This window comes from Pipra filicauda, unplaced genomic scaffold (assembly GCF_003945595.2).
Source record: "Pipra filicauda isolate LSUMZ 115617 unplaced genomic scaffold, ASM394559v2 scaffold47_size6085603_pilon, whole genome shotgun sequence".
NCBI classification, from domain to species: Eukaryota; Metazoa; Chordata; class Aves; order Passeriformes; family Pipridae; genus Pipra; species Pipra filicauda.
In genome coordinates this window covers 4575752-4601972 of record NW_024104620.1, presented here as the reverse complement: position 1 = coordinate 4601972, position 26221 = coordinate 4575752, and the positions used below count along the sequence as shown (strand labels likewise).

Sequence of the window (26221 nt, the reverse complement as noted above, 5' to 3'; positions counted from 1 at the left end):
GCCCAGCGTAGTAAACTCTGACCTCAGGAAGAAATGCCACAATTTAGGTCACAAACAACAAAAAAGGTTCTGTAAGGAAGCCTGCTTAGGGCTAGTTATTGCTTTAGGCATCACAACTCCAGCCAGTGTTGAATAATTCTGTACAGTTTTTCAACACCAACTTTTTCTGTTAGAAAAAAAACAAGCAAAGCCACCCAAAACATTGGGAACTTATTTATTTCCCTTCTTTATCACTGATCTCTCCAGTTTCTGTTTCCACTCCCAGGAAAACAAGAAAAGAGCTGAACAAGGAACAGACTAAGACAGCTGACAGATTTGGGGGAATGATGGCAATATCAGTACTTTTTTTTTTTGAATGTGTGCACTTGGTTATTAAATATAAGAAGCCCTGCAAGCCAATGAAATAATCATATAAATGCTGTCCATTTTTAAATTTTTCTATTCTGCACCACAGTTCCTTTTAGATAAAGGTTCCTTTGAGGTACTGAGGTACACTGAGGGTCAGAGAACAGTACCTGGACAAGAACCTTACCGAGCTCAATGTTCTGGGACGTGTCAGCCGTGTGCAAGGCCACCTCTTTGCCAGGCTTCAGGGTTCCACTGATGGGCAAACCCTTCACGTAGAACTCCAGCTCACAAGGGAGCAGGTTGCAGATCACCACCGTTGGCAGGAGATAAATCGTGTGCCCAGGCTGCCTGAAAATCTGCTTAGCACTGTCAGAGAAAATGCTGGAAGGCATGTAATCAGGGTAATCCTCCTTCTTTATAGCCACACAAAACCTGGGAAGGCAGACACAGGAGGAGTCAATGAGTTTGGCAGGCAATTGAATCCTATCTTTCTGTATTGCACTAAATCCTCTAACATGCTCTAACTTCAGAATTGATAAGAAAAACAGCATTTAGAGTTGTTCTTCACCTAATCACTTTGTTGTTTGACCATAAGGTATTTTGTATTTATGCCTAACATTAAGATAACAGGAGTTTCCTGATTTTAATCAGACTTAATTTAGTCACTCAGAAAAACCTGGTCTGTTCAGAGATGTAACAGAAAATGGCTTTTACAGGTTACCAACTATAAAAGCGGCTTCCATAGACTTGCAAAAATATGTTTTTAACTATTACTAAGAGATTTTAACTATTAAAAGTACATATAACCATTTTCTAAAACATAAATGCTGACTGTGTCCTTCTTCCCAGTAGATACATCCTTCCTCTGACCACCTGACACTTTGGTTTTCCATTAGTTAAGAAAAAATTGACTAAGTAAATCTTCATTTTAAATAATTTGTGCATTTGCCTCCCTGTGATACATTCAAAAGCAGCATATTAAGAAATGAACTATGGAGCTGACACACAGAAGTAACCACATGGTGTGCAAAGGTCATTTCCTGAGCAGCTTCCATAATCTCTATTCTAGTATTTCCTAAATACAGAGCAACCCTAAATCAACCATATCAGAAAACCACAAAATTCCATTTAGTCCTTACTATGCAGCAACATTTTTGGACTTAGAACAGAGCACAGGACATTGAAGATAAAGAATGAGTATTTGTGAACACTCCTTTGGCAAAGCACTTGTTATCCTCAGTGAGACAGAGCAGTTAATTTAAGTCTACATTCTATTTTCTAATCTTTTATTTTTTACCATAAATATTAACACTGTGCTTTGTATTCTCAGAGGGGCTTCAAGGAGCCCTGCAGAAATGCAGCAGTTACACTTCACTGCTTCCTCACCTCTTAACACACCAAACAAAACCTCCCATTAAAGCTGCAGCAGCTTTCACCTCTAAGCATTTTCTTTCCTGTTAATTAGTTCAGAAGAAAACAGAGCTTACAGAAAAAGAATTAGGTCTTAATTACCTGAAAAACCTGCTGTTTTCAGACTCCATGGAGTGACACTCCCTCTTGCTGCTGCACACCTCTGTTGTCTTCTGAACATTAGTCCAGTGAATTGGGGCCTTACAGAAAAAGACTCCCATTCCTTTGGGCCTGGCCTGCAAACGCCAGGATGTCAGATGTAATGGGATGGCAAAGGAATCTCCTGGCATAACTGCTGGAAGGACCACAGGTTCTGCAAGCAGAGAAGAACACACACATATCAAGACAGGCCCCTTTACTGAAAACCATAAAATTTTGAAGTAGTGCGTCTCAAATTTTTGAAGCAACCCATTTCACTTTAATATAAATCACTTCCTACTTTATGTACATTTCAAACACCAACCAGTTATTTTCAGCTCTATTAACAATCTGGCAGCAGACAAATTTAGGTGAAACAGCCCAAAAACTTGCTGGAATTTAAATTCTTTTTCCCTTGGATGCTTTAGTGAAAATGTTTATTTCAAAAAAACTCATTCCTTATACATTTTGGGTACATTGTCAACATATCACAACATTTCTACACTACACCTCTGCAGGCAAAACTTTCTAGAATGCTGTTAAAAGAGATAACATTGCTACACACAGAAATAAGATGCAGTATTTACACAGTCTCAGCTTTCCCTGATGGGGAAAAATCCTAATGGATCCTCTAGTTCACCTTGTTGATTATTTCCTTCTTAACAACACCCATTTTCTCTCCAGGGAGGTGTGAACCATCACGGACAGTGGCGAATCTTCTTGGGGAGAAAGCTACACTTCCCACAGCATGTATGGAATACTACAGGAATTCAGGGCCCAGGAATTCCCAGCACTTACTGTCAGGGGCAGAAGGACTGTCCAGTCTCAGTTCCATTGGAGTTTCCAGCTTGTTCTTCACCATCAAGGCCGAGCGCACCGTTATCACCTTCCGGGCACCGCCCTCCAGGGTGACTTCAAACACCACACGAACTGGAGGCAATGAAGAAAACTGGAAGATATTTAAAAGCATTAAAAAGCTCAGGTAATGAATATATCTAGAAGAGGGGCACCTCAATGTGGAAGCAGTAACTGCTGGAGGAAAACTGAGTCCAACCACGTGCAACTCCTCGGGTCTATATAGTTTCATAATAATAATCCCTTAAACTCCTGTACCTCTCCCTCAAAACCCAGTAAAATTAACTATGAGAAAGCAATTCTACATACCACTAACTCCATTAGCTTTTTCAAAACAATGGAAGTTCAACTAAGAGTAACAGAGATCCTAAAAGAAGACTACACATCACCTCACTACTACATTATTTTATAAATCCATGGAGTTTGAATTCCAAGTCTTATATATTTAACAGTCACTTACTCCCTCTGTCTAAACTAGAAAATAATATAAAGTTTTCTTAAAATATCCACATTTTCTTCACCCTTTTACTGTGGTGTTTTCCCTCCTACATTACATGAAGTCATTGCCAATTCAATCCTGAAAAAAACAATTCATATTCTAGCATTTACGTGCTAGAATTCACATATTGGAATTTAAGACCCATTCTTAAAACGTTTATACTAGTGAGGAATGGAAAATCATATATTTGTTCTGATTTGAAAGTCCATTTTGTTTGCTTGACTTTTGTTTGGTTTCTATTGAGAAGGTTCTACAAGGATGGAAAAGCCAGTTCACTTGTAGAATTCTTTGGTCTTATTTAAGTAGCTCTCAAAAAATGAAAATAGATACTCACGTAGACTTGTGGATGTATTATATTTGTTCTACTTATTGGGCTTCCAAGCTGAGAGGAAAGTAAACAAGAAAGTTAAAGTTGTTCAGCTTTAAAGACATTGATTTCAGCTGTAATATAGAACCTTACTAGAGAAGAATAAACTTTCATCACCGTGCTTCTGATCTTCAGTACAGCTTGGAATCATGTCAGAACTAGATTAGCAAAGCCTGTTTGTAACACTGGTTTAAAAAGAAATGAAGCTAAAAGAAGGGTTTATTGTAAAGAAGAATTCCCCAAAAGACGTTCCTGAACAGCAATTCTCAATTTGCATCCTTTCCCTTCAATATTCAAGTTAAAGAGAGATGATGCTTTTTATGCTTCAATATGAAAACACCAGAAACAATGCAAATAAGAGACCACTGGCTCTTGTCAGTAGTATCTTGAAATTAAATTCTGTTTTATACCAAAAAGATCTCAACTACTTCTCCAGTGTTCAACAACCTCCTGTACCTACTTTCAAAACTTAGCTAGTTCTGAAATCCACAAAATCATTTTTATCACTGAGCCTCCAAGAAATGCCAGCCTGATTATTACAACTGCATTTTCCCTTCATGACAAGTATATTTTGTCTAAGCAGCCACATATTTCAACAATCTCTTGGCTTACAGGAAATTGCCAGTTTTGTTTATTTTAAGTAAATTAAATACATGAAAAGCATTCCTGCAATAAAAGAAATAAAAATAGCTGCTGAAATGCTGGGCTGACTTAAAGCTCAGTCTCCACGAGTCCATGGCCCTGTCACTAATATGTTAGTTCTGTCCCTGGGAGCTCTGACTGCCAAGCACAGACTAACTGCTGACTGCTCTGTCTGGGGCTTTGTTACACATTAAATTGCTAATTAGAACCCAGCATCTCCAAACTCTCCCAATGCAAGCTAAATGGAAAGAGGTCAATCTCATACAGCAGCTACTTTTAGGTCAAAATCTTGCAGCCATCATTACCCTTAAATTATACATTTATACATTTTCCTAAAACCCTCAAAATCAGAACTTACAGTGGAGGAGGAGGAGTTCTTATCTGGTGCAGCATATCGGAAAAACGTTCCAACTTTGTCCACAGACACTGGGCTCACTTCTTCCCAGCCATTGACTCTCACTTGCAACTGGTGAATCCTCAGATCATGTGTGTGCCTACCAGGCCAGACCAAGATAATTTACAATTAAGCATTATTATACAGTGTAAACACCAAACAGTTCAAACCAAGGGATTTTGAGAAAAGAATCTCACTGAAGCATTAAAAAGTCTCAGGAGTTTTTCTGTTTCATGGATAAAGACAGACTAACTGTCTAATTGTTCTACCTTCCCTAATGAACACACAGAAGTACAACTATGTCATATAAGCAAAAACAGAAGTGTGCTACATATTTGTCAACATGTTCTTATCTCTGATAACACTTACATTTAACAACCAACACCACCCCTTGGCCCAGTCCTTTAGAATAAAGGACATTGATTGAGGGTCCCAAGTCTTTCTAAAAGCTCATAATAATCCAAATTACATCTAGGAACAGCTGCCACTAAGAGCAATAGATGCTGCTTACTGGAGAACTCATCATTTCCCTCTGTAGAAAAGCTTTAAAAATAAGAACTAAATATTAAGAGGAGATTTTTTAAAAAAAATCTACTTTTAATGCAACACCTGCTGGTGCCCTCACAACTATGATCCCACGTGTTCCATATGTAAGTGTGCAAAACTTCACCTGTGTCTGAGTTTCCCTCTGGCTTCAAACTCAAATGGAATCTCTTCCCCAGTGATAACTTCTTGCCATTCACTGACATTATGGGCATCATCCAGCAACGTCCCATTTTCCTCAGGAACAACACCTGGGCTCCCACTGTGAGACAGAGCAGCCCTGGGAAGAGAATCACAGCATTTTACAAACTGACTACTTCAAGTGACAAGTGCCTTTTACTCTGCCTCAGTCCTCAGTGAACACATTCACATCATGAGTGTATCTGAGTAGTTTTCATGTTCTGTTGGGCCTCTTGAAAAAAACAATTTGTTTGTTTTTTTTAAAGCAGTAAAACTATCTCAGTGTGAAGGAAGAGGCTCTTAACTAAAACTGAGACTTGCTTATGTGTCTCTGCAGAACAAAAGCACTGCAAACAACAGGGTTTGGCTGACGTGGAAGTGAAACCAGCCAAATCTGTTTGAAGTGATGCCCCAACAGGTCCTTACCGGGTCGGGGTTGTGGTCAGGGTGGCAAACCACAGAGTGCATCCAGTGTGATTCCTCAGAGCAAAGGGCACAAAGGGCTGCCTGCGCTTTGGAGTCTTCATTTCACCTACAAAACACAACCCACACTTGTCTGAATGCCCAGGAGAAGCGTTTATGAGATGATAGTGTGGGATGAGACACAATGGCTGGAGAACCAAAACCTGCACTAACCAAAGAAAAACTGATCGAAGAAACAGGATATCAGATTATCTATGACATTTTTTAAATCAGTAACTGTTACAGAAATGGGATAAAACAAACAGAAAGTCTTCCCCTACATCAACCCCCCTGGGAACTAAGCTTGATCTAACCCGTTCTTTTGTTTCTTCATATCAAGTCTTACAAAATCCTCTGCCTCCAGTTAGACCTAATGTGTAGAAAATCTAACTAAAACCCCAAGCATAATCAGGAACTTTTTATGGACATCCAAATGCTCATGAAGTACTAAACACACATTCAATTACAATTAAGATCTATACTGTATTTAATGTGATAAATACAGAATTAGCCAGTACCCTTTTTGAATGGGACTTTTATCCTCAAAGACTGAATAAGTAGAAATATTTTCCTAAACAGGATAAAACCTACTAGAACAAAGTATGGAAAATAACTTGAGTGCAACCAGAGGCAACCTGGTTTTGTTAAAAAACTGGACAGCAAAATCCCAGAAGATACTTCACTTCCCCTGGTTGAATTTTTCCAAGCATGGATTTCTAACCAGCACACAAGTGTTACTCTCATCTTCCACACTGCAGTGCATCAAGGCTGTGAAAATACTTACTGTGTTTGGACAGAGAAAAACCCCTGTCAAAGTCCAGCAACTTACTTAAAAAGGAAGATAAATGGCTGCTACCTAAATACCCACATCTTTTGGTATGAGAGAAGTGGGAGGAAGGTGCACACAATAAATCAGCTGCTTAAAGGAAAGTTAGGACAGAAATGAAATCTATTCCCCAGAACTGATCTGCAAGTGCTCCAAAAGCTTCAGCACAGGTTTACAGGGGCAAGAAGGGGTAAGGTGAGGAGGACAGGGAAGGTTTTGAAGGAGTTACTAATAATCACATAAAACTTTCTTCCAAATCAATAACAACAACCCCCTATAAACCTAAGCAGAGACTTAAATCTGATCTAAAGCTCATGGGGAAAGTTCTTTCCAATTAAATGGCAAGAAGATGAAATCCTTGAAAATGAAAACACTGACTTTTGCCAACTGCAAATAAATGTTTTTAGTTTTGAGATTCACTTTATATAATTTTTTGGCTAATCCAGGTTCTACAAAATTACAGACCAGAAGCCAAATGAACTTTTACTCTGTTGTTTAATCGATTGCCAGTTTATTTTTTGAGACTTTTAAAAAAGAATTTTTGGGACCATGGCCTGATTTTCAAAGGAAAACATAATGTAAAAGTTGCATTTTGAGACTACTGCATGAAAAAAAAAAGATTACCATTACAAGGAGGGTTTTTTCATAATTAATTTAGTAATTTAGCTGCAACACCCACTAAAAGCCAAGCATTGAATAATACAAGTTTTGCTGTTTGTTTGATTTTTGGAAAAATCTTTCAGAAAAATAAGCCCTTCTATCATTTTCCATTTTGAGTTTGTTTTTTTTTTTTTTAAACTCAGAGAAAATATTTCTGAGGGGCACTTGAACAGGCCACAAATGCAGATTTCTAGAAAACGTTGTGTCCTCCCCCTCAGCAACTTTTCTACAGGGCTACATATTTATCAAGTGTGCTGTTTTGTCTTCCATAATGTCAAAAATTAAAAAAAATCTTACTTTAAACTGTATGGTTTTGCCCCAAGACTGTAAAGTCAAGTATAACCCAAACAAATTAACAAGATATTTGGTAGGAATGCCTTACATCCTAAGGCTTACTGAAAACAGATTGTTCTTTTTGAAGGCATCTGAAAGTTTTAAGTAGCTAAATATGCTGAATTAGGCATAAGTAGGTACATTGAACATAATGTTGGATATTTTTAGAATACAAATAAAATACTGTGATATTATGCTATTTTTAATTACACTATACTGTCTCTCTAGAAAAGGGACATTGAATAGCCAATAATTCATATAATTCATAGGGTTAGTTATACTTCTCCCTTCTTTCCTTAAGGTTCCAGAGAGGAATAACAGATAAACCCAGGATAAAAGTAGCTGTCATGTTCTTTAGCTTGAGGTTTTTCGAGGTTTGATTATTTTTAAATATAGAGGCCAGTCTACCAGCAAGTCACACATACAGCACAGTATTTATTGTACAAGAGCCTTCCAAAGAAGAAAACCACCTTTTTTTTTTTTGGTCTCTCTCTGTACAGTACCTCTAGCATAGATCTGATGCTCTAGGTTAGTCAAACTGGCTGTACTCCTAGTTCTAAGGTACACAAGAGGAAGGCCTGGCAGACAGGAAAGACAAAGTTAGCAGGTCAGAAAAAACACATAAATACAGGCAGATCTTCCCCATCATGCATTGAGGAAGATACAGTTGGCATCATGCAGTTATAAGTCTCTATCCCTTGGCTTACACTGAGCCAGGGATAGAGACTTTTATTTTATTCAAATTTATTTAAATTTTATTCAAATTTTATTTGAATTTCTTCCAGAAGTAATTCTGGGACAAGAGAAGCTAAAAAGACCTGTCACGTATTAAGTTTCACAAATTAAACAGGATTTTTCCCCAGAAACTCAGTTATACAGGACTTTGGGGTACAGAAAGAAAAAGATCCCCTCTGAACTGCACATGCCCTAGAGCCAATACTCTTGATTTAATCTTTGATGAGAGAGTCACTCATTAACTGACAAAAAAAGGAAGCAGAACGAGCAGTGCAAAGCTCTCACTCAAAGCTAAGCAGCCAGAATGGTTTTTGTTTTTAAAGAGTTGAACACAACTGAACAGAACACAGCTTTTTTGTCTTTTTTTTTTTCTTTTTTTTTGCCAAACATCTCTAACAAATCACTGTGTGCTGTGAAGCCCAAGTACTTCTGTTTGTAATACATTAGACAGATGACCGTGTGTGTCAGGACTGTTTCAAATAAAGTGTGATTAATGAGCAACATACTCTGCCCAAAACATGGGGGATCCACCGAAGAGCCCATCCAGTCTTCTGAGCTGATTACATTCACTTCTTTGTCCTGTTTACAGTAATCTTCCATCCATGACTGTTTGGTACATGTGTATTGCTCTAGAGGAATGTAAGCACAGACAGCCAATGTCTCCAAGGTGGCAGTAAACAAAGTCATTGAAAAGTGTGTTAAATTCATCACACTCAAGTTACTCCACTTTAATGGCAGCGGTTTTATCTCACTGGTTTTTTTTTTTGAAACACTTATATGAGTCAAAGACAAACAACAGCTCATAAAATCACAGCACTATCTTCAAAAACAAATAATAAAGATTTTATTTTTCAAAAAAAAATTTTAAGTGGAATTCCATGTTCTTAAGACACTCCTAAGGCAATCTAAGAGCTCTCCTTGTGGAGGCAATTAACCATAAATATTTCCATGTTAGAAGCACTTCCTAGGGATTTGGTTCTTTTGTTTTAAGAAGTACAGCCACATTCCTGCATAAATATCAAGACACTAATCGGGTCCTTTAGCACAGTATTAATCACAAACCAGCCTTACTACTTGTTCTCACTGGTATTTAAAAGCATCATTGGAACTCTTAGGAATCACTGATTTGCTTTTCCTGCTACTTTGGCTCCCCTCTTTCTGCCAACCCCACAGGTCTTCTGGGAGAAAGGACCAAGGAAGGCTTTTCTGTTCCATCTGCAAACTCAGCTGTTGCCATTTCTTTACTGTGCTCACCAAATTATTCACAATGAGCAACAATATTCCTGGGAAATGCACACGATCACAGCCCAGCAACACAGCAGCTCACATGAAATTTGAATTAATGACGAACAAAACATTTTTATTTCCTAAGGTGGGAATTGAAGCTCAGGTGTTCAGAGACTGCAGAACTGAAAAGAGTAGCTCCCCACTACACCTGTCAACGTACTGAAAAATGACGAGCTTCCCAAAATATTTTTAAGCACTGTACAGTATGGAAAGCTTTAGATGAAAGCCTGTTTCTGATCAAAACTAAATTTCAAATAACATATGAATTTGATAGAATTCATATGAGCAGAGAAAGAATCCCTGCTAACCTCTAAAACATGCAGCTCATGTCTTTACACTTTGACAGTGCCTGCCCAAACACACACCTGTGTAAAACACCACGGAAGGGATGTGGGGACTTGCCCAACTCCCCCCCCTCCAAGGGACACCAGCAGGGCTCGGTCAGAGCTGTCTGTCCTGTTCAGGAGTGACAATCAGGCTGCACAGGGAATATTCCCACGTACCTATGAGGACAGAGGTGATGTTTATATCCAGGCGTGGTCTGGCCTTCACTTCCAGCTTCAGGCGGGAGGGGTGGAGGCGGCTCGAGGCCTGTTGTTGCCAAGACACCGAGCAGGGCCACGGCTCAATGAAGGGCTCCCAGCCTGGGAACAAACACAAAGTCACCTCTGCTGCACGTGGGAAGGCCACCCTGGAATGGTGCTTACATATTTCAGTATTTAATCCTTTACTTTTAATCTGCGTTCAAGATAAACTGTATTTAATTTGCTACCTAATATGAAGTTGCTCCGGCTCCTCCATTTGAGCCGTGTATCCTGTATGTACACACTGCATACCATGTATGGATACTATGTACACTGCATGTAAGGCCTTGCAGAAATATCTTAATTCCAATTAAAGCATTAGAAGGCAATTACTGCTTCTTATTTAAGTCAGCTGCAACTAAGCCCTCTGAAATAGTTTTGAAAATGATTTTCATACAGTTATGCATAAGTTGGCCTATTATTCAGTATCACATAAGACAAAGGTCTAAAAGCTATTAAAAAAATCCCCCTCTATGTATTTTTAAAAACAAAAAAACTGCCTTGCTATTGGTAGATAATTCCTGAGGTGGTTGTCACCAATTACATATCAGAAAATTTAGTTCCTCAATTCAGAAAAAAACCACAACTAGATTATTTCTTTTGTCAGTGTCTGACCTGGATTGAGGCCTAATTTGTTTTTCTTAATTTAAAATATAAATTCTAATGGTCTTCTTATGTTAATTCCATTGACTTCAGCCTAATCACCTGCCCTCACATGCTTTTCCTTCCTGAAATGCGTAACAAACTGACTGCACCAAGCAAGTAAAAACTGAAAATGTGAATACAGATACCCCTAGTTACATAACTGTCATGTTCCTGGATAACCTTCTTTTGCAATTACATTTGAAAACTTCAGTGCTATTCTCAGATCAGCAAAACCTCAAATTTCCACATCCCTCCACCTGATCTCAAGTCAGGGTATCTTGTCTATGATCACTTGTTCTCACACACACAGACAGACACAAATTTCATGTCAGGAGAATTTCAGGCTCCTGTAGTAGGAAAGGCTGTTTCCTAAACATAAATAAGAAAACAACAACTCCCCAGGTATTTCACCTGAAAGCTCTCGATTGTAATAATCTCCAGAGAGGGTAAAATGAGCGTAACCTTCAGGGCTGGTTCGCAAATGTTGGAGAAAATTCAAACCTGGGGGGGGAAAAAAAGTGAATGTTACACTGATGCAAAACAATCAAGCTCCCCAATTTTATAAACTCTTAATTAGGCAATGGAAGGTTTTGTCTTGTCTTGTAAACTGAAATGGTACACAAAGCCTATCAAAATACTCTTCAAATAGCATTTACAGACAGCCATGCCTTACAACATGGAGCCTCCCCAGGGTTCTGCTCAGCACAGATTCCATTAGTTATGGGATGTATAAAGGGGAAACCAGAGTCTTAAACACTACAAGGACTATGATCTTCTTAAAAACAAAACCAGAAACCTAACAAAACCAAAAAAAGACCCCCCAAAACCCCCCACAAACCCCACTACCAAAACACCATCAGTTAAAATTCCACAAGTCCTGAGAAAGCAGAGCTGAAAGCAGTCACTGACAGTCATTTTGTGCAAGGCAGAAGCAAACACTCACGTGAGAAGGTTAACTCAGCCAGGGGCACGTCACAGTCCATGCAGTCATCAATAAAGCAAATGCACACACTCTCTGCCTTTATCTCCACTCCAGAGATGAACTGGAAAGGCACAATCCCCTGGCTGTCTCGAGCAGAAGAGGTCTGGGAAACTGATTTCAAAGGTTCAGCATTCTTAAACAACCAACTTGCTGCTTTTTTCAAGTCACCTTAGATAAAAGCAAACAACCAATCAATCACCATCTACTTCCTCAAGGTATTTAGTAAAAAACATATGAAAGCAAACTATTCCCCTTCCTCTTATGGCAAGTCACCAACAGTCCCTTAAATGTGTTCTGTTTAATAGCACAAATATGAGATTATACATACATAGGAATTTTTTAAGAGTGAGAAATGTGTTTTGAAGTTTGCAAATCAAGTGGCAACATAATAAAAATCTGTATTAATGCTAGGAATGCCTCTAAATAAACTGGGAAGCATAACAATGCTAAAGAAAAATAATCACTTCTGTTAAAGCTTCACCTTTTCATATATTGCATGGAGAAATAGGGAATATATGATTCAAAAAGGGAGAGATGAAAACATGTGCTCTGAAGAGGAAGAGATGGATAACGGCAAGAAGCAGGGACACCATGAAAAAGAATAAACCTGCACATAACCCAAACCCCCAAACAAAAATACACCCAAACATCCCACATATGACACCCCAAAAAAGGCAAGGACAGTCTTTGGGGGGTGGGTGCTACAGAGCAGCAGAACAGGAAAAAGAATGTTTGAGATTATTCCAACACAGAGCCAAAGTAAAAAAATTCTGAAGAAGGAAATACTGCCTGTGCATCAGCTACCTGACAGTCTGAAAGTTTTTATTTAATTGTAATTAAGGTAATAGGGACAATCTGCAAGGCCAACTAAATATCTGCTGTTACCTTGGCAGATCAGAAGAGCTTTCCGACAATCTTCCAGGCTGAATCCCAGCTCCTGGAGGCGAGCCAGCTGCACCTCTGGAATGGAACAGTTAACCAGTCATAAATCCTTGACAGCTATCTACTTGGTTTCATTTCTAAAATCAAGATATATCTGCATGAAAAACGGGGGTTTTGTTTCAGATTGCAACTGCAGTAAAAGCACGTGATTCAGCACTGCTTTTACTGTTGTTATAGTACCATCATCAGATAATTATAATCAACAAGTGTTTTACACCATGGAGATACCCACATCTTTTGTGTAGAAACCTTCTTTAGATAAAAAAATGGCTTCACTCCAACAGTTAAAAACATACCAAGCACAGGATCCAGCACACGTTTGGATATATCCCTGTTTTCATGTGTGGAGGAGGCCTCAGTCCCCAGAGCTGAGCTGGGGGGATGAGCAGCACTTGCAGCAGTTGAGTCAGGCAGAGCTGCACTTGTCTGCTGGGGAATTGACTTTGCAATTGCCAAGAAGAGCTGAACATCATTGTAGGACAGTCTGATATCCAGTGCCTGCAACTGAATCTAAATGAAAAATTAAAATATAAGAGTCGCTTAAATCCTTTTCTACATATTTTTTCTTGTGTACTTTGGATATTAATAAAGCTTTTCCCAAAGGAGGACAAAATTTAGTGTTAAAAGCTGATGATCACACTGTTTGGAAGCTCCAATAATAAAATTGGCAAACATATTTACCAACAACCAAAAGTGTTAAAAGCACATCTCAAGGGAAAAATGTTTTTACTTTAGTATAATGGTAAAAAAGTCTCTACATAGAATTCCCCTCTAATAAGTTCTGACAATTAGATACAGAAAAATAACTTTGTCTCTCAGGTATGAGTAACTCACATGTCTACATTATCTACAAAGCCCTCTTCTTTCCTCCACTATTAATCTCTACAGTACATCCCAAAATTCCCTCATTCATTACCACTAAGAGCATTTTCTTCATGCTTTTTTCTTTCCCTTTTTCACTTCAGGAAAAAATTATCTTATTCTTTTCTTATGACTTCAGAAGTCTTCTACTGAATCCTTGGGCATAAAAATATCTGTGCTAGATCATACTTTAGTATTCTCTATCACATAGAGTTTTATTCAGGCCTTTAATATTACCTCTAGAATAGGAGGAAAATCTTCACTATTGAAAGCATCCAGCAGTCCTGAACCACTTGGGTAGGAAGAATTCCCAACAAGCTCCATATGAATCTGTACTGGATCAATAATTGACAGTGCAGTCTCTTGCTCATTTCCTAACCTGCATGAGAACACCTAAAAATTGAAAATTATTTAAAAAAAAAATTATTAACTGAGCAAACAGATCAGGCAAGAACTAGCAATATTTTGGGGTTCCAGTCAAGTGTTTCAATGTCTTAAGAGAAACAATACAAAACTCTATAAAATGGGAGCATTTGATGAGGAACTAACAAACTTCAAAAATAATTTGTGTGTTATTCCTGTTGTATGCATATTTCTAGTGAAGTATCTTCACAAGCTCCTCTAATTTTAGATGTCTGACAACAGCAAATTTCTTTGTTCTCACCTCAATGCCAAACAAACTCCCAGAGAAAGGACGATCCAACAGCTTGGGCTTGTAGGTGAGAACAGTCGTCCCCTTCAAAATAATGGCGTTGGTATCGAAGCAAGACATGTCTTCAACCACCACAAACTCAGTTCCTGAACCAAACAAAGCCACAAATAATAACCAGGGCAACTGGCAATATCACTGAGTTATTTAAAGCATTTGCAGCAGGTTTCTTGATTTCCTTTAACGGATCTGGTTTTCCACCAGCACATGGATTTTAACGAGAAAAGCTCCTACAAAAGCACTAGAGAAGAGCACGTTTACCTGTCACATTAACCTTCACTTCCAGCTGCTTTTCTGCAGTCACAGGCAGTGAAGAACGTTTGGTAACAACCCCACTTTTCACTGCTTTGGGAACCACAGTTGTGTCACTGATGTAAGTTCTCTGCCGGGACGAAAGGGGGTTTTCCCGCTTTTTGGTATCTCCAGGAGTATATAAAAAGTCATGGACCAGCAACAACCAGTCAAATATCAGGAATACACGAAGATTGTTCAGAACAACTGTGAAACTGGAGGAATCCTTAGTAGACCTTTCAAGAAGAGAAAAGAATACAAGTGAACTTTACATCCTGCATAGATTTAAAACCATGCCGAAAACTATCAGTATCCAGTAAGAACTATATGAACTTCCAAGGGATACACTTAGTCTGTCCTTTAAAAAAAAAATTGAATAAGATTATTATTTTATATATATATGATTGAATAAAAGTCAATCATATATAAGACTAAATAAGATATATATAAGATTGAATAACATTGAAATTCATCAAGTTGCTGTACCCACAGACACCCAACAGGTCTTAAGTGCATGAATTCTATGCTGCAATGACAAAAAGAATGAACTGAGAAACTGCCTAACAGGACATTTATAAAAGCTCCTTTAATACATTTACATTATTGATATGAATTTGCAAAGTCTCAGATTTTAAAACTGATCTTTTTATTATCATTTGACATCTGCTGGGTATCAAACCTAAAGTACTGCATGTGAAACTCAGACCTGGCTCTGAGATGAGACGTTCAGTGTGTTTCCCCTCACACCCTGACAGCATTTTGCAGCACAGGAAGCTGCTCTGTCATCCCCAAAAAATGTCAGCCTGCCTGAACTCCCAGCATCACATTCTGAGTGTCTGGCTAGGAGGGATAAAAGTGTTTGGCTTCAGGATCTGGAATACCACTTATATTTGGTCATGCTAACTGGAAAGTCATCTAAGTGTTTAAGTACCATGAAACAGTTTTATATCCAGCACATTGTGGACTATAAAATCTCTAAAGAACTGTGATCCTTTGTGGGAGCAGCCTGTCTGCTCTGCTTCCAACAGCACAAGCCTTTAACTCTCCCTGGCTCTCCAGGAGATTTCAAAAGGCACCAGCCAGTACAACACTATCACTGAGCTCTGCCAGCACCTCCATCCAGTGCCAAGGATGCTCTCACCACTAAAAGCAGAACACATGCTGCTGTGGCTGAAATGGAAAAGCATAACAGTTGGGAAGAAGATTCTTGAAGCCATCACTCATAAACCAGATTAGGCTGTACTGTGCAAACTCACTAACTGTGCCTAATCTAGGCAGCTACTGACTCAACAGTCCTGTGAAAACCAGCTGGTGGGGGTTTAGGTTTTTTTAAAGTAAATCCCACCTTAGTTTTATTCCAATCAAAATGTCAATGTCTTTCTGAACACACTTATTAAGTACTTATAACCATCATGTAGCATCCAAACCTTCAAAACAAATTTCTCTCAATTGTCTGAAGTTTCTTTGATTGGTTTTTATGAACAAAAGGCTTCAAGGTTTTCTGTTGGATTAAAATAGTCCACAGGTTTTTTTCTACATTGCTCCTGCAACTGCTTCAGAAGGTGTCACACTTATAGAAGAGTGAAAAGCCTGTGTTTGGTCAGTAAATCTGAACAAAAGTGAAAGCAACATCTCTAGTTCACCCTCCTTTTAAAGTTAACATCTCCCTACCAAACACCATGCTGATACTGGTAAATACTGTCATTATACTTCATATTCCCATTTTCGATATTAAATTAGATCAAAATAGACTAGGAAAAGCAAACAGGATAGGACAGAACACAGAAGAGAATATAGAGGTTGTTTTTGAAAGAGGTGCTGTTTCAGTCTGTATTTGATGGTCTCAGAAAGGCTCGTGTGACACCTGCTGGGAAACAGCTTTTTTACAACTTATATTACAAATTCTACAGTCTGATTTTATGCAAACATACAAGTGATAAGCCAGACTTATCGAGCTTTAAGCACTACTGATTTTGATAGGTCAGAACTTCATCTGATTCACTAGACATTCAAACCTAAATTTTATTGCAAAAAGGGAGAAAAAAAATCCAACTTTCAGTTAATTAATAACCGCAGATTTCAATCTATCAAGTACCACTGACCACCCCAAAAATATGATCAGATTTAAAAACAATGCCAGCAAGTTTATCTACATTAATAATAGGGGTATTACAACAGGACAATGCTGGTTATGTCATTATTAAAAACAAGCAAATCCCAGAATTCCCAACCTGAAGTGCAGTTCAATCTGGATGGCTCCTGGGCTGCTGGTGTTCTTGGAGGACTGGAAGATGCAGTTGAAGACATTTGGGGGCCCTGCAGCGTATTTCTGTGCAGCATAACGGGTGTCAAAGGCCATCATGGAATGGGAAACCAGATTGACAGACTTTGTTCCATTGGAAGAGCTTTCAAAAAGCAACTTGGATTTCTTAAAATCAAACCTGGGAGAATAAAAAGCGAAACAATGCATTGAAGAGACTTAGGGTATATTTATTCCTTGAAGGCACTGATTTTAAAAGTATGGGATACTGATGGTATCTTCCATTTAGGTATTTTCTAAAACAACTATAATCACATCTCATGTCACAGTGATAGAAAGTAGATCTATACTGTATGTAATTATATTTTCCAATTATACAGAACCTTCTGGATTAAAAAAAAAACCCAAACAAATCAAGCCAACATAGAGCAGAAATCTGTTTTTTTTAAACTTCCCTCACATCATTTCCTTAATTAAAATACTATTCATCTTGAGGAAGTTAACTGATTACTGAACTGTTGTTTCAAGATCAACTGGAAGGACACAGATGGTATCTTTTGTACAGTGTCATTCCCTTCCATCTTTCAGAGCAGCTCAAACTCTCATTTGAACTCTAATTAAGAAATTCTATTTCACTGCATTATTAAACTGTAATTCCACATATTACTTTAATTCTTGTCCTATATCTTTCAGATGAGCATAGTATTTAGGATAAGGAATTGAGTAACAAAAGGACATTCATACCTGGCTAAAGAGCTGTGTCCATCTCTTCCCTTTGGATCCATCAGTTCCAGGCTCACGTTGACCATGTCAATGAGGAACGACATGGAAGTGTACACTTCTCCACTCAAAACTGTCTGAAAGTGGAAAACACCAACATTCTTTTTCAGAGCATCTGTTTAACTTTCATTTCTGAATTAAACCTTATCCCAGGCCAATGCAAACAGCTGTGGGGTCCCTCTCCTTCAGGGAGTGTCAGCAGCCATTCCTGGGGAAATGTTACATTTCACAGCAGTGTGGCCTTGGAGTTGAAAATGTCTGTTAATCCATTTTCACACTACTGGTCTATAGCTCTGTTCTTAAAATGTTGCTGCCATCAGCAAAACCCCCAGAGACACTCCAAGACAGAATTCCAGCTGCACACAGCTCCTCTTACATGAATCCTGGGATCCTGCAGGTCGTAAGGGCGCATGAACTCCTCGATGGGCTCCCCCAGGTTGTTCTCCAGCAGCCCACGGATCAGTTTGTACTTGTTCAGATCCAGGGAGCAGTGCACTGATGACAGGTTGCCATGTATTGATATGTCTGCAACTGCATGGCTCAGCTCCCTGCAACAAAGGGGGAAACCTCAGCCTTCCCAGGAGCTCTTACACAGCAGGCAAGGCTTTCAGGGTACAGTAAAAGGCACGTGAAACACAGCTTCAGGCTGACAGCACAAAGGGATCCTGTTCAAACTCACTTGTCCAAGTTTCTCTCCACTTGTAACTTCAGTCTGAAGGGTTCTGTCAGCAGGCTCCCCCCTGTCTGCCTCACCAAGTAGGATGGAAAGCTCAAGTCTGCACTGGTATCTTCCACAGCCTTGGAATACTCTCTCTGGTATCTCTGTGCAGCAAAGATGTCCATGTCCTGCAGATCAACCACAATGCAGTCTAAGAGGCAGATGTGATCCTCTGCAGGGAGGAGATAACACGTTCAGAAAGAAAAAAACAGAATCTGCACAAAACTAATGCACCTTACTTTTAACGAGAAATTTAATTTACTCTTGATTTTATTCCAAATTTTTTGGGTTTTATTCACAATCATCACTATCTGTAACTACCAGATACCAACTCGTTCACTTTAAGGAAAAATTTAACTTTTAAAAAGAAATATGATTTTGTCTTGATTTTATTCCAATTTTTAAATTTTTTTTATTCACACTCATCAGTATCTGTAACTACCAGACACTGAGCTCATTCACAGGTAAATGTAAACTCTCAGTTGAGAGTCCAACTACATTTCTGTGTCTGCAATGTGCAACTCAAACTACCCAAACTGCAGGAATGTTCTTCCAGGAGCTGAACTACAACTCCCTAATCCTTTCAGCTGTAAAAATCAGCCTGACATCTAAGAAGTCATTTCTTTTCAAATCCACAGTCTTCAGACCCAGAGCCTTTTTTTTTTTCAGTGTCACATGAGATCGAAGCAAAATGTCCCTGTCCTATTTCACCAGAAAAAAGAAGAGCTCTGGGGGGTTTCTCCTGTTCCTCACATACCTGGGCTGTCAGGGTTGGGTACAACAGGCAGCTTGGGTTGGTGCCCTTGTTGTTTATTTGAAGTGTTCAGTGCAGGCTCATTCTTCAGCCTGGAAACGTTTGTTCCTGAGGATTTTTTCATGACCAGCCCTTCCATCGGTACTTTGGACTCATCAGCACTTGTTTTCTTCATGCTGTGTTTTGGGGTTCCCAAAGGAGATGAAAATTGAACTGAATCCTGCTAAAGAAAAGAATTTTATAATTAAGAATAGATATTTAATTTAAATTCTAAGGAACCAGTGCACCAAGGCTCAAGCTGCAACAAATTCCTGTCAAAAACTACATATTTTATTTGAATGCCAGTATCTTTTACTGATGGCCAAACTTTTATCCTACAATCTTATCAGCAGATGAAAACATTTTCTTTCTTAAAAAGTTCATTTCACCAACATTTCCCAAAAAGCTGTGAAATCTTTTCAATGAGAAACTAATTCAAAATTACAGGGTTTTGCACAAAACAAAAAAGCTGTCATGTAAATGGAATTAATACAAAATGGAGAGGTAAGACTGTCAAGATACTAAACATTTCTGCAGAATAAAGATGGTTAAATATTTAAAGCTGTTTTTCAGGTGATGAAAATAACATATGCCATGGAAATCTTATGAGTTGCCTTGCATCAAAAACCTGCAAAGGGTAAGTTCGCTAGGAAAAGTCACATCAACATTAGGAATTTCTTCTCCCAAAAATCCTGCTTGACCAATTTCATAGTTTTCCATGATGGAGTGACCATTTTCTTCCCTTATGTGGTTTTTAAATATTAGAAAAAATTGCAAAAATTCATTGTCATCATGATAAGGATTTTAAGAAAAAAAATTTGAAAAAATTAACATTTCATAAGTACATGCAAAGAAAAGTCATCACATCATCAATAAATCTATGAATTTATGCAATTAAATCCAAATTAACAGCTCCTCAGACATGCAGAAAGAGCACACCACAACAAATTTAAATCCAATTCTTATAGAATTTAGCAAAATCTTTAGAACAAAAACATAATTTTTAATGAATGAAGGAACTTTTTAAAGTGCTAAATTCCACAAGAATATTTCCTTTTTTAAAGATGAATGAGGAGCACCTGAACACTGCCACAAAGATGTGAAATACCTCAAATAAAACAGGATCCTTGTATGCATTGCCTTGCAAAATCCGATCCTCAAAAATAAACATAGAACAGAGAAAAAAATGAAAACAAAACCACCAAAAAAAAAAGCCAAACCACACCTAATCCCATTTCAAACACCTAAATTTCTACAGTGCTACACAACACAGTATTTTTAGGTTGAAATAAAACTACTGTGCACACATCCTTTGTTTTAATTTCTTATATAAATTTAGGAATCTACCACTTACAAGCCCTTAAATATATCAGTACAGAACAGAAAACAACTCAATATTGCAGTCCAGTGTTTCCTTACAGCAAAGACACTGGTGGATATAAATCAGATGGAGGCAACAGACACACCATAAACTGCTGCAGCAATTTAATCCATCTCATTCCTACCACCCTTCAAAATGGAATTAGGGGTTCCCAGACAACCACCTATTTTGTTGCTTAGGTTAGATACAGAAAGCCATCCAAGATGGATTTTCCTTACCCCAAATTTTGGGGCTGCATCTCTCAAGAGCAACACCAGCTCCTCCTGTCCTGTGCCTTGCCAGGGGTGCAAGGGAAACCTTTCACTAGGTTTCACTGATCAAAGCAACTACACACACTGAGAGCACAAAACCATAAATTGAACCCAATTCTGCTCTTCAGTGTATTGCCCCAAGTCTGAACCTACACAGATCCTTGTTTTCTGTGACTCACACGGTGGAAATTTTTGCTACCCAGCAGAGTCAGCTGGAAGCCCGTTGTGCTCCCAGGTTCAGGTGTGCACCCAGCTGGGTCCTACTTCCCAACAAGACCAGCTGGAGTGGGTTCACTCCTTTATTCCCTCTGTTCTCTCAGAACAGACTCAGTTCAGTCCCTCTGTCCTGAATGCCTCAGACAACAACCCCGGGTGCAGGCACAGATCCATAAGATTACCCAGCACACTGGCACAGACTGGCATTATTAGTAGTAAAAAGTCTACATATAAAGTAAAACATAAGAATCATTTACCAGAATGCAGAAATAAAATGCACAAGAACTAGGAAACCCCCCAGTTGTTAAATGAAGTCATGTTCTTACCTTGTTCTTTAAGGAGAAGGTGCCTGGCATTCCCGCAAACAGGAATCTGTTCTTGACTTTCAGCTTTCCCAGATTAGCTACAATGAGACTGTTGGACTTGGAGCTTTCAGGGATAAGCAGAACAGGAGCACCAGCCTCAATATCAAGGAGAACTCGGGAAGCTCTCTGGGCTTTGTCTCTTACCTGGGAAAAGCAAAAATGCATTTAAAAAAATAATTACGAAAATTCCAGGAAGTGGGTGATTATTTCACACTGATTAGTACTGAACTCAGGAACACTACTCTTTGATTTACAGAATTAAGATGTGGTAAAATTTTATACAAAAAAAGAACACCTCAACCTCTTGTTTCAGGCAGAGAATAAAGGGTCATTAAAAAAGGATTCTGATGCCAAGAGGAAATACCTGTGCAGCAGGTGCAGCATCAGGAGTGACACACACTGTCACCACTGAGCTAAGGGGCAAACCAGACACCACTCAGCTCACTGTTAAAAACCTTACTCAAGAAAAATTATTTACAAAAGGAAAAAAACCCCATCCTTTAGAACAGATGTTTCAAAATCAGATTCAGACTCTCCAAGTGATGTACAACGAAGCATTTTAATAGGTCCAAGCATTCACTGTCTTTCCTCCAATTATGAGAAGCAACTTTTAAACATGACTATCACTACTAACTACATAAGTCACTCCCACATTAGGTTTTGTCATAAAATAGTCCATGACTGTCATGATTATTGATAGGTTTTATCATGCTTGAGTTCAGCATCTGATTTTCTCAGTCTACCAGCAAACTAAACCAGAGACCTGAGTGGAACAGAACTTCTCCCTTGGTTCTCCTTATTCAGGTATTATTACATTGGAGAAAAAGGTAAGATAACACCTTGACTTTTTGTCCAGTGCATCCTGCAGGATCCAAGTGTTTTAAGTAATGTGTACATTTGGTATTCTACACTTTCAAAGAGCTGCAGGATGGCCCTAAATAAGGTGTTTTGACTACAAGATGAGAAATCTGCAGCAACACCAGAACTCCGAAGCCTCTCACCATTTCAATTAAAATGAGTTGATGCATTAACTTAAATTACATATTGCATTTCAACTGCAAAAGACAAGCTGGGAAAGAACAGAAAAAACCCCAGACATACTGTTTGTCCTTCAATGGCTGCTCTTTGCCTCCCCAAGACGTCCTGAAGTTGAGTGAAATGCTGGATGAAGGACACCACCTCAGCCTGGAAGCGCTGGGTGTGCACATACTGCACTGAGGCCATCCTCAGGGTGACACGGATGTCACACTCCCTCTGCAGCAAAGGGTCTGGCCTCCCATACCTGGAAGAAAGGTTAAAAGCAACATTTAGCAATCTCAGCTACCTTTTATAAACCGCTTATTCATTTTTTTGCACTCAAAATAATAATAATATAGAGGATTTAACTGATGTTCACGGCATGTAATTAAAACTATTTCAGTTACAGACATGAAGAATTGGGCTTGTATTAATTATTTCTAAATTATGTATATGTAGGAGTTTTAATTAAGCAAACAAGAAAATTCTACATTTGGAATGTACCTTTTAGCTCTACACACCAGATAGACCTTTGGTGATTTTATATCTTAAGGTAAGTGCTCCACTGCATGATAATGTGTACATTCAACTCTGAATCAGTGTGCTGATATATTTGAAATTAATTCCATAACACTACTTGAATAATTTCTACTCTGATTAATTCTAGTGGGTGGAGGAGGGGGTGGCAAACCATGAAACAGCACAGGATAAGAACTCTGGCTTTAAACAAAGCAGAAGAAATTCAAATGTACACTATGACAAAAGCAAACCCCTAATTCCTAAATTAAGAAGCAATGCAAAATCTATTTCATCACTTGAAAATCTTTTCCATCTTTTAAAAATCAACTACTGTTTTATCTAGGAACTATCAATGTAGTTTCAAGAACAGCTTTAGAGGGAATTAAAAAGCTACTTTTCTTGATAAACCACATACATTGCAGACAAAGAAAAGTTAAAAATCGTAAGTTTATGACTGAAAATGTTCAAAGTCTCATTTAGGTCACGAAAGGCCAAAGCAGAATCATGCAGCCCTGAGAGTTTGGGTATTTTGGGTTTGTTTGGGTTTTGGGAGTGTTGGGAGCTAATACTGAGTAACAAGAAGTTTAAATTCATACTTAAAGACTTGGAAAATGAGAGCTTCTTCACCACTGGTAGTGAAACGTTCTCTGTAAAATTCTCCATGAGCTGTAAGATCACTTAAGGACAGACTTCCAATACTTCCCTGCAAGGCTAAATCTCCCTCTGCAAAACAAGGGATAGACAATCAGGATTCTCAAACACAGATAAGTTACTAAACCCCAGAAGTTTCTATTAGTGGGATAACCTCGTTACAAGTAATTAAATCAATCACATTCAATTAAACATTAAACCTCATGTTCAAAGAAAATCACATCTTTCTGCTACAAAGATTAGATTAACCCAGACATAACTCTATGCTTTACATACATCATGTGATTACACCACTTTGATCTGGGAAAACTTAGATACAACTGCTTTTTTTCCTCTCAAACAGTAATAAACACTATTGTTCTGCTCTGTGAAAGTGAAGTATTAAAAACCCAGCCACACTCAGCTAAAATGATCAAGGGTTTGACAACTGGGAGGGCTGCCAGGATTTCAGATCAAGCCTGAAAAAGCAGAGGAAGAAGCAGTGGGAAGGGAATGTGCATCTTGTCCAGGAAAAACACACAAATACCCAGTGAGCACCCAAATTAAAACATTTCAAATCACAACTCCAGTGCAAACCTCTTTGTGTTTTAATCTGCAAACAACCTCAGCCCTTCCATCCACTCACCAATCACTTCCAAGTGAGCTGCAAGTTTTGCCACGCTGGCTTTAGCAAGTTCACTGGTTGTCTTATTCAGGACTAAGGACAAAGAATGGACCTGGCCAAACAAAAAAGCAACAAATTGGTATTAAACAACATGACTCGAGAGCTGGAACATCTTGTTTAGTTTATTTTTCCAGACAATTGCACTGTAACACATGAATGGCAAACAACAATTATCTGATTGGGAGACACAGCAGGAAAGCAACATTTTTACTCCCTTGTTTGCACATTAACAGGTCTCCCAAGCAATACAGAGTGACCAGGCCAACAACAAATCCCAGCACTGTCATCTGCATCCTTTTATCTTTGAAGGCTTCTCCCATCTAAGTTAGACCTTTGGGCAAAGACTAAATATATATATATGTATGTATATCATAGTCTTTTAAAAAAAAATGTTTATACATCTAGATGTATAGACATCTATGGAGATATACATATATATATATATATATATATATATATATAAAGGTATATACTTTTTTTGTATAAATAACTCCATAGTACCTAGAACAGCACAGTACCAACTTCAGCATGTCAGGTCTTTAATACTGAAGCAACTTTACCATTCGAGACAGGAGGGTCACAGAGCAAGGGAGCCAATCATTTTGCAAATGTTTTGCTTTTCTGTAACTCCTATTTTTTTTAAGCTACATCTACACACACTTTGAACCTGTTTCTGAATTTATGCACATTCCCCACTGGAATATAAAACATTTGATGTAAATGTCACCTTAAGTTTCTATAAACCAGAGGTTTTATGACAGACAATCCAATTACTGTTTTGCATCTCAAGTATACCTTCAGATCCAGTTTAGTGTTTACAGGCTCTTGGGCTTGAGAAGCTGACAAGGAATTTATTTCTGATTTGATTGTCTGCTGAGTATCTTCAGGCTGCGGCTTCATAGCATGGTTATCAGCAGTGGATCCAATCCCAAAGAAATCCAGTATCACTACCCAAGTTTGCAAAGTTATTAAGACATCTAGGCAATTAAAATCAACATCTACACTACGGTTAATTTTGTGATAGCGAGAGGAAAATTCGGGATGTTTCCTATCCACTAGAAATATATTGATATGAACTAAGGAATCATCAAAGTTACTTTTTCCACAGGGCAACTTGGATCTGTCTGCTGTTGGAGAAGGAGGTGGAGTCAGAGGATACTCAGAATCAGCAACTTCTTTTGGCTTCTTACGGGAGGCACAAACTGGTCTTTGGTAAAGCTGAAAGACATTTGGTGCTTCTTCCATGTGGGAAGGGAGGGAACGTGGCATATCTGGATATTCTGCATTGGATACTGAGGGACAGGACTGGGAAAGATACTCCTTATGTGCTAAACTGGAGGGCTTGGGTGCTCCCCGGGACACCATGAGGTTCTTATACTTAGAGTCTGGTTTCTTCTCCAGGAGATCCTCCATCAGCAGGGAGCGCAAGGCAATCTGGATGGACAAGGTCTGCGGGTGATCTTTGGCAAACTCAACATCAAAATCCTGAAACTTAAGGCTGACAAGACCTTGTGCCCCAAGTGTGAGATCACCACTTAGCTGAACCTGGAGCTCTGAGATATGAAAGTTTGCTTGAATCTGAGTAAAAGACTTTGTTTCCCTGACAGCTAAGGGCTTGTTTGGAACAGAATTAAAACCGGAGTGGCTGAATAAGCCATTTTCCTTCCGCTCACTCGAGAATTCTGTGCCTGTACTATGAACTGATGCTGAAGGAGAACTAAGACCAGTTGGAGACACAGAAGTGGTTGAAAATTTGTTCAAGTCTTCACTGTAAATTAAATTATCCAGAGTCTGAAGGACTTGTTCATACACGTGTTTTGCTAACACCACCTACAACGCAGAGAAAAGAAACAACCATCACGTGACAGCTCTCCATATTAATAAAATCAGTACATACGTTTTAAAACTCACAA

At 38.6% G+C, this 26221-nt stretch overlaps 1 protein-coding gene across 1 annotated transcript in view; it reads right to left on the bottom strand.

The window, feature by feature from the left end:
* Positions 1-26221, bottom strand: part of VPS13D (vacuolar protein sorting 13 homolog D) — a 93159-nt gene that overhangs the window by 50500 nt on the left and 16438 nt on the right. Inside the window, exons 21-47 of the mRNA XM_039386361.1 lie at positions 25104-26138; positions 24270-24360; positions 23590-23716; positions 22559-22739; positions 21419-21601; positions 19209-19428; positions 18413-18623; positions 18110-18281; positions 17698-17810; positions 16925-17134; positions 14664-14929; positions 14358-14491; positions 13931-14086; positions 13129-13342; positions 12776-12850; positions 11852-12058; positions 11320-11409; positions 10183-10323; positions 8899-9021; positions 8161-8235; positions 5803-5908; positions 5324-5476; positions 4618-4753; positions 3585-3632; positions 2695-2845; positions 1861-2071; positions 516-780 (exon numbers count right to left, since the gene is read on the bottom strand). Coding sequence (XP_039242295.1) covers positions 516-780; positions 1861-2071; positions 2695-2845; positions 3585-3632; positions 4618-4753; positions 5324-5476; positions 5803-5908; positions 8161-8235; positions 8899-9021; positions 10183-10323; positions 11320-11409; positions 11852-12058; positions 12776-12850; positions 13129-13342; positions 13931-14086; positions 14358-14491; positions 14664-14929; positions 16925-17134; positions 17698-17810; positions 18110-18281; positions 18413-18623; positions 19209-19428; positions 21419-21601; positions 22559-22739; positions 23590-23716; positions 24270-24360; positions 25104-26138 — 5094 coding nt within the window. The remainder of the gene's footprint in view (positions 1-515; positions 781-1860; positions 2072-2694; positions 2846-3584; positions 3633-4617; positions 4754-5323; positions 5477-5802; positions 5909-8160; positions 8236-8898; positions 9022-10182; positions 10324-11319; positions 11410-11851; positions 12059-12775; positions 12851-13128; positions 13343-13930; positions 14087-14357; positions 14492-14663; positions 14930-16924; positions 17135-17697; positions 17811-18109; positions 18282-18412; positions 18624-19208; positions 19429-21418; positions 21602-22558; positions 22740-23589; positions 23717-24269; positions 24361-25103; positions 26139-26221) is intronic.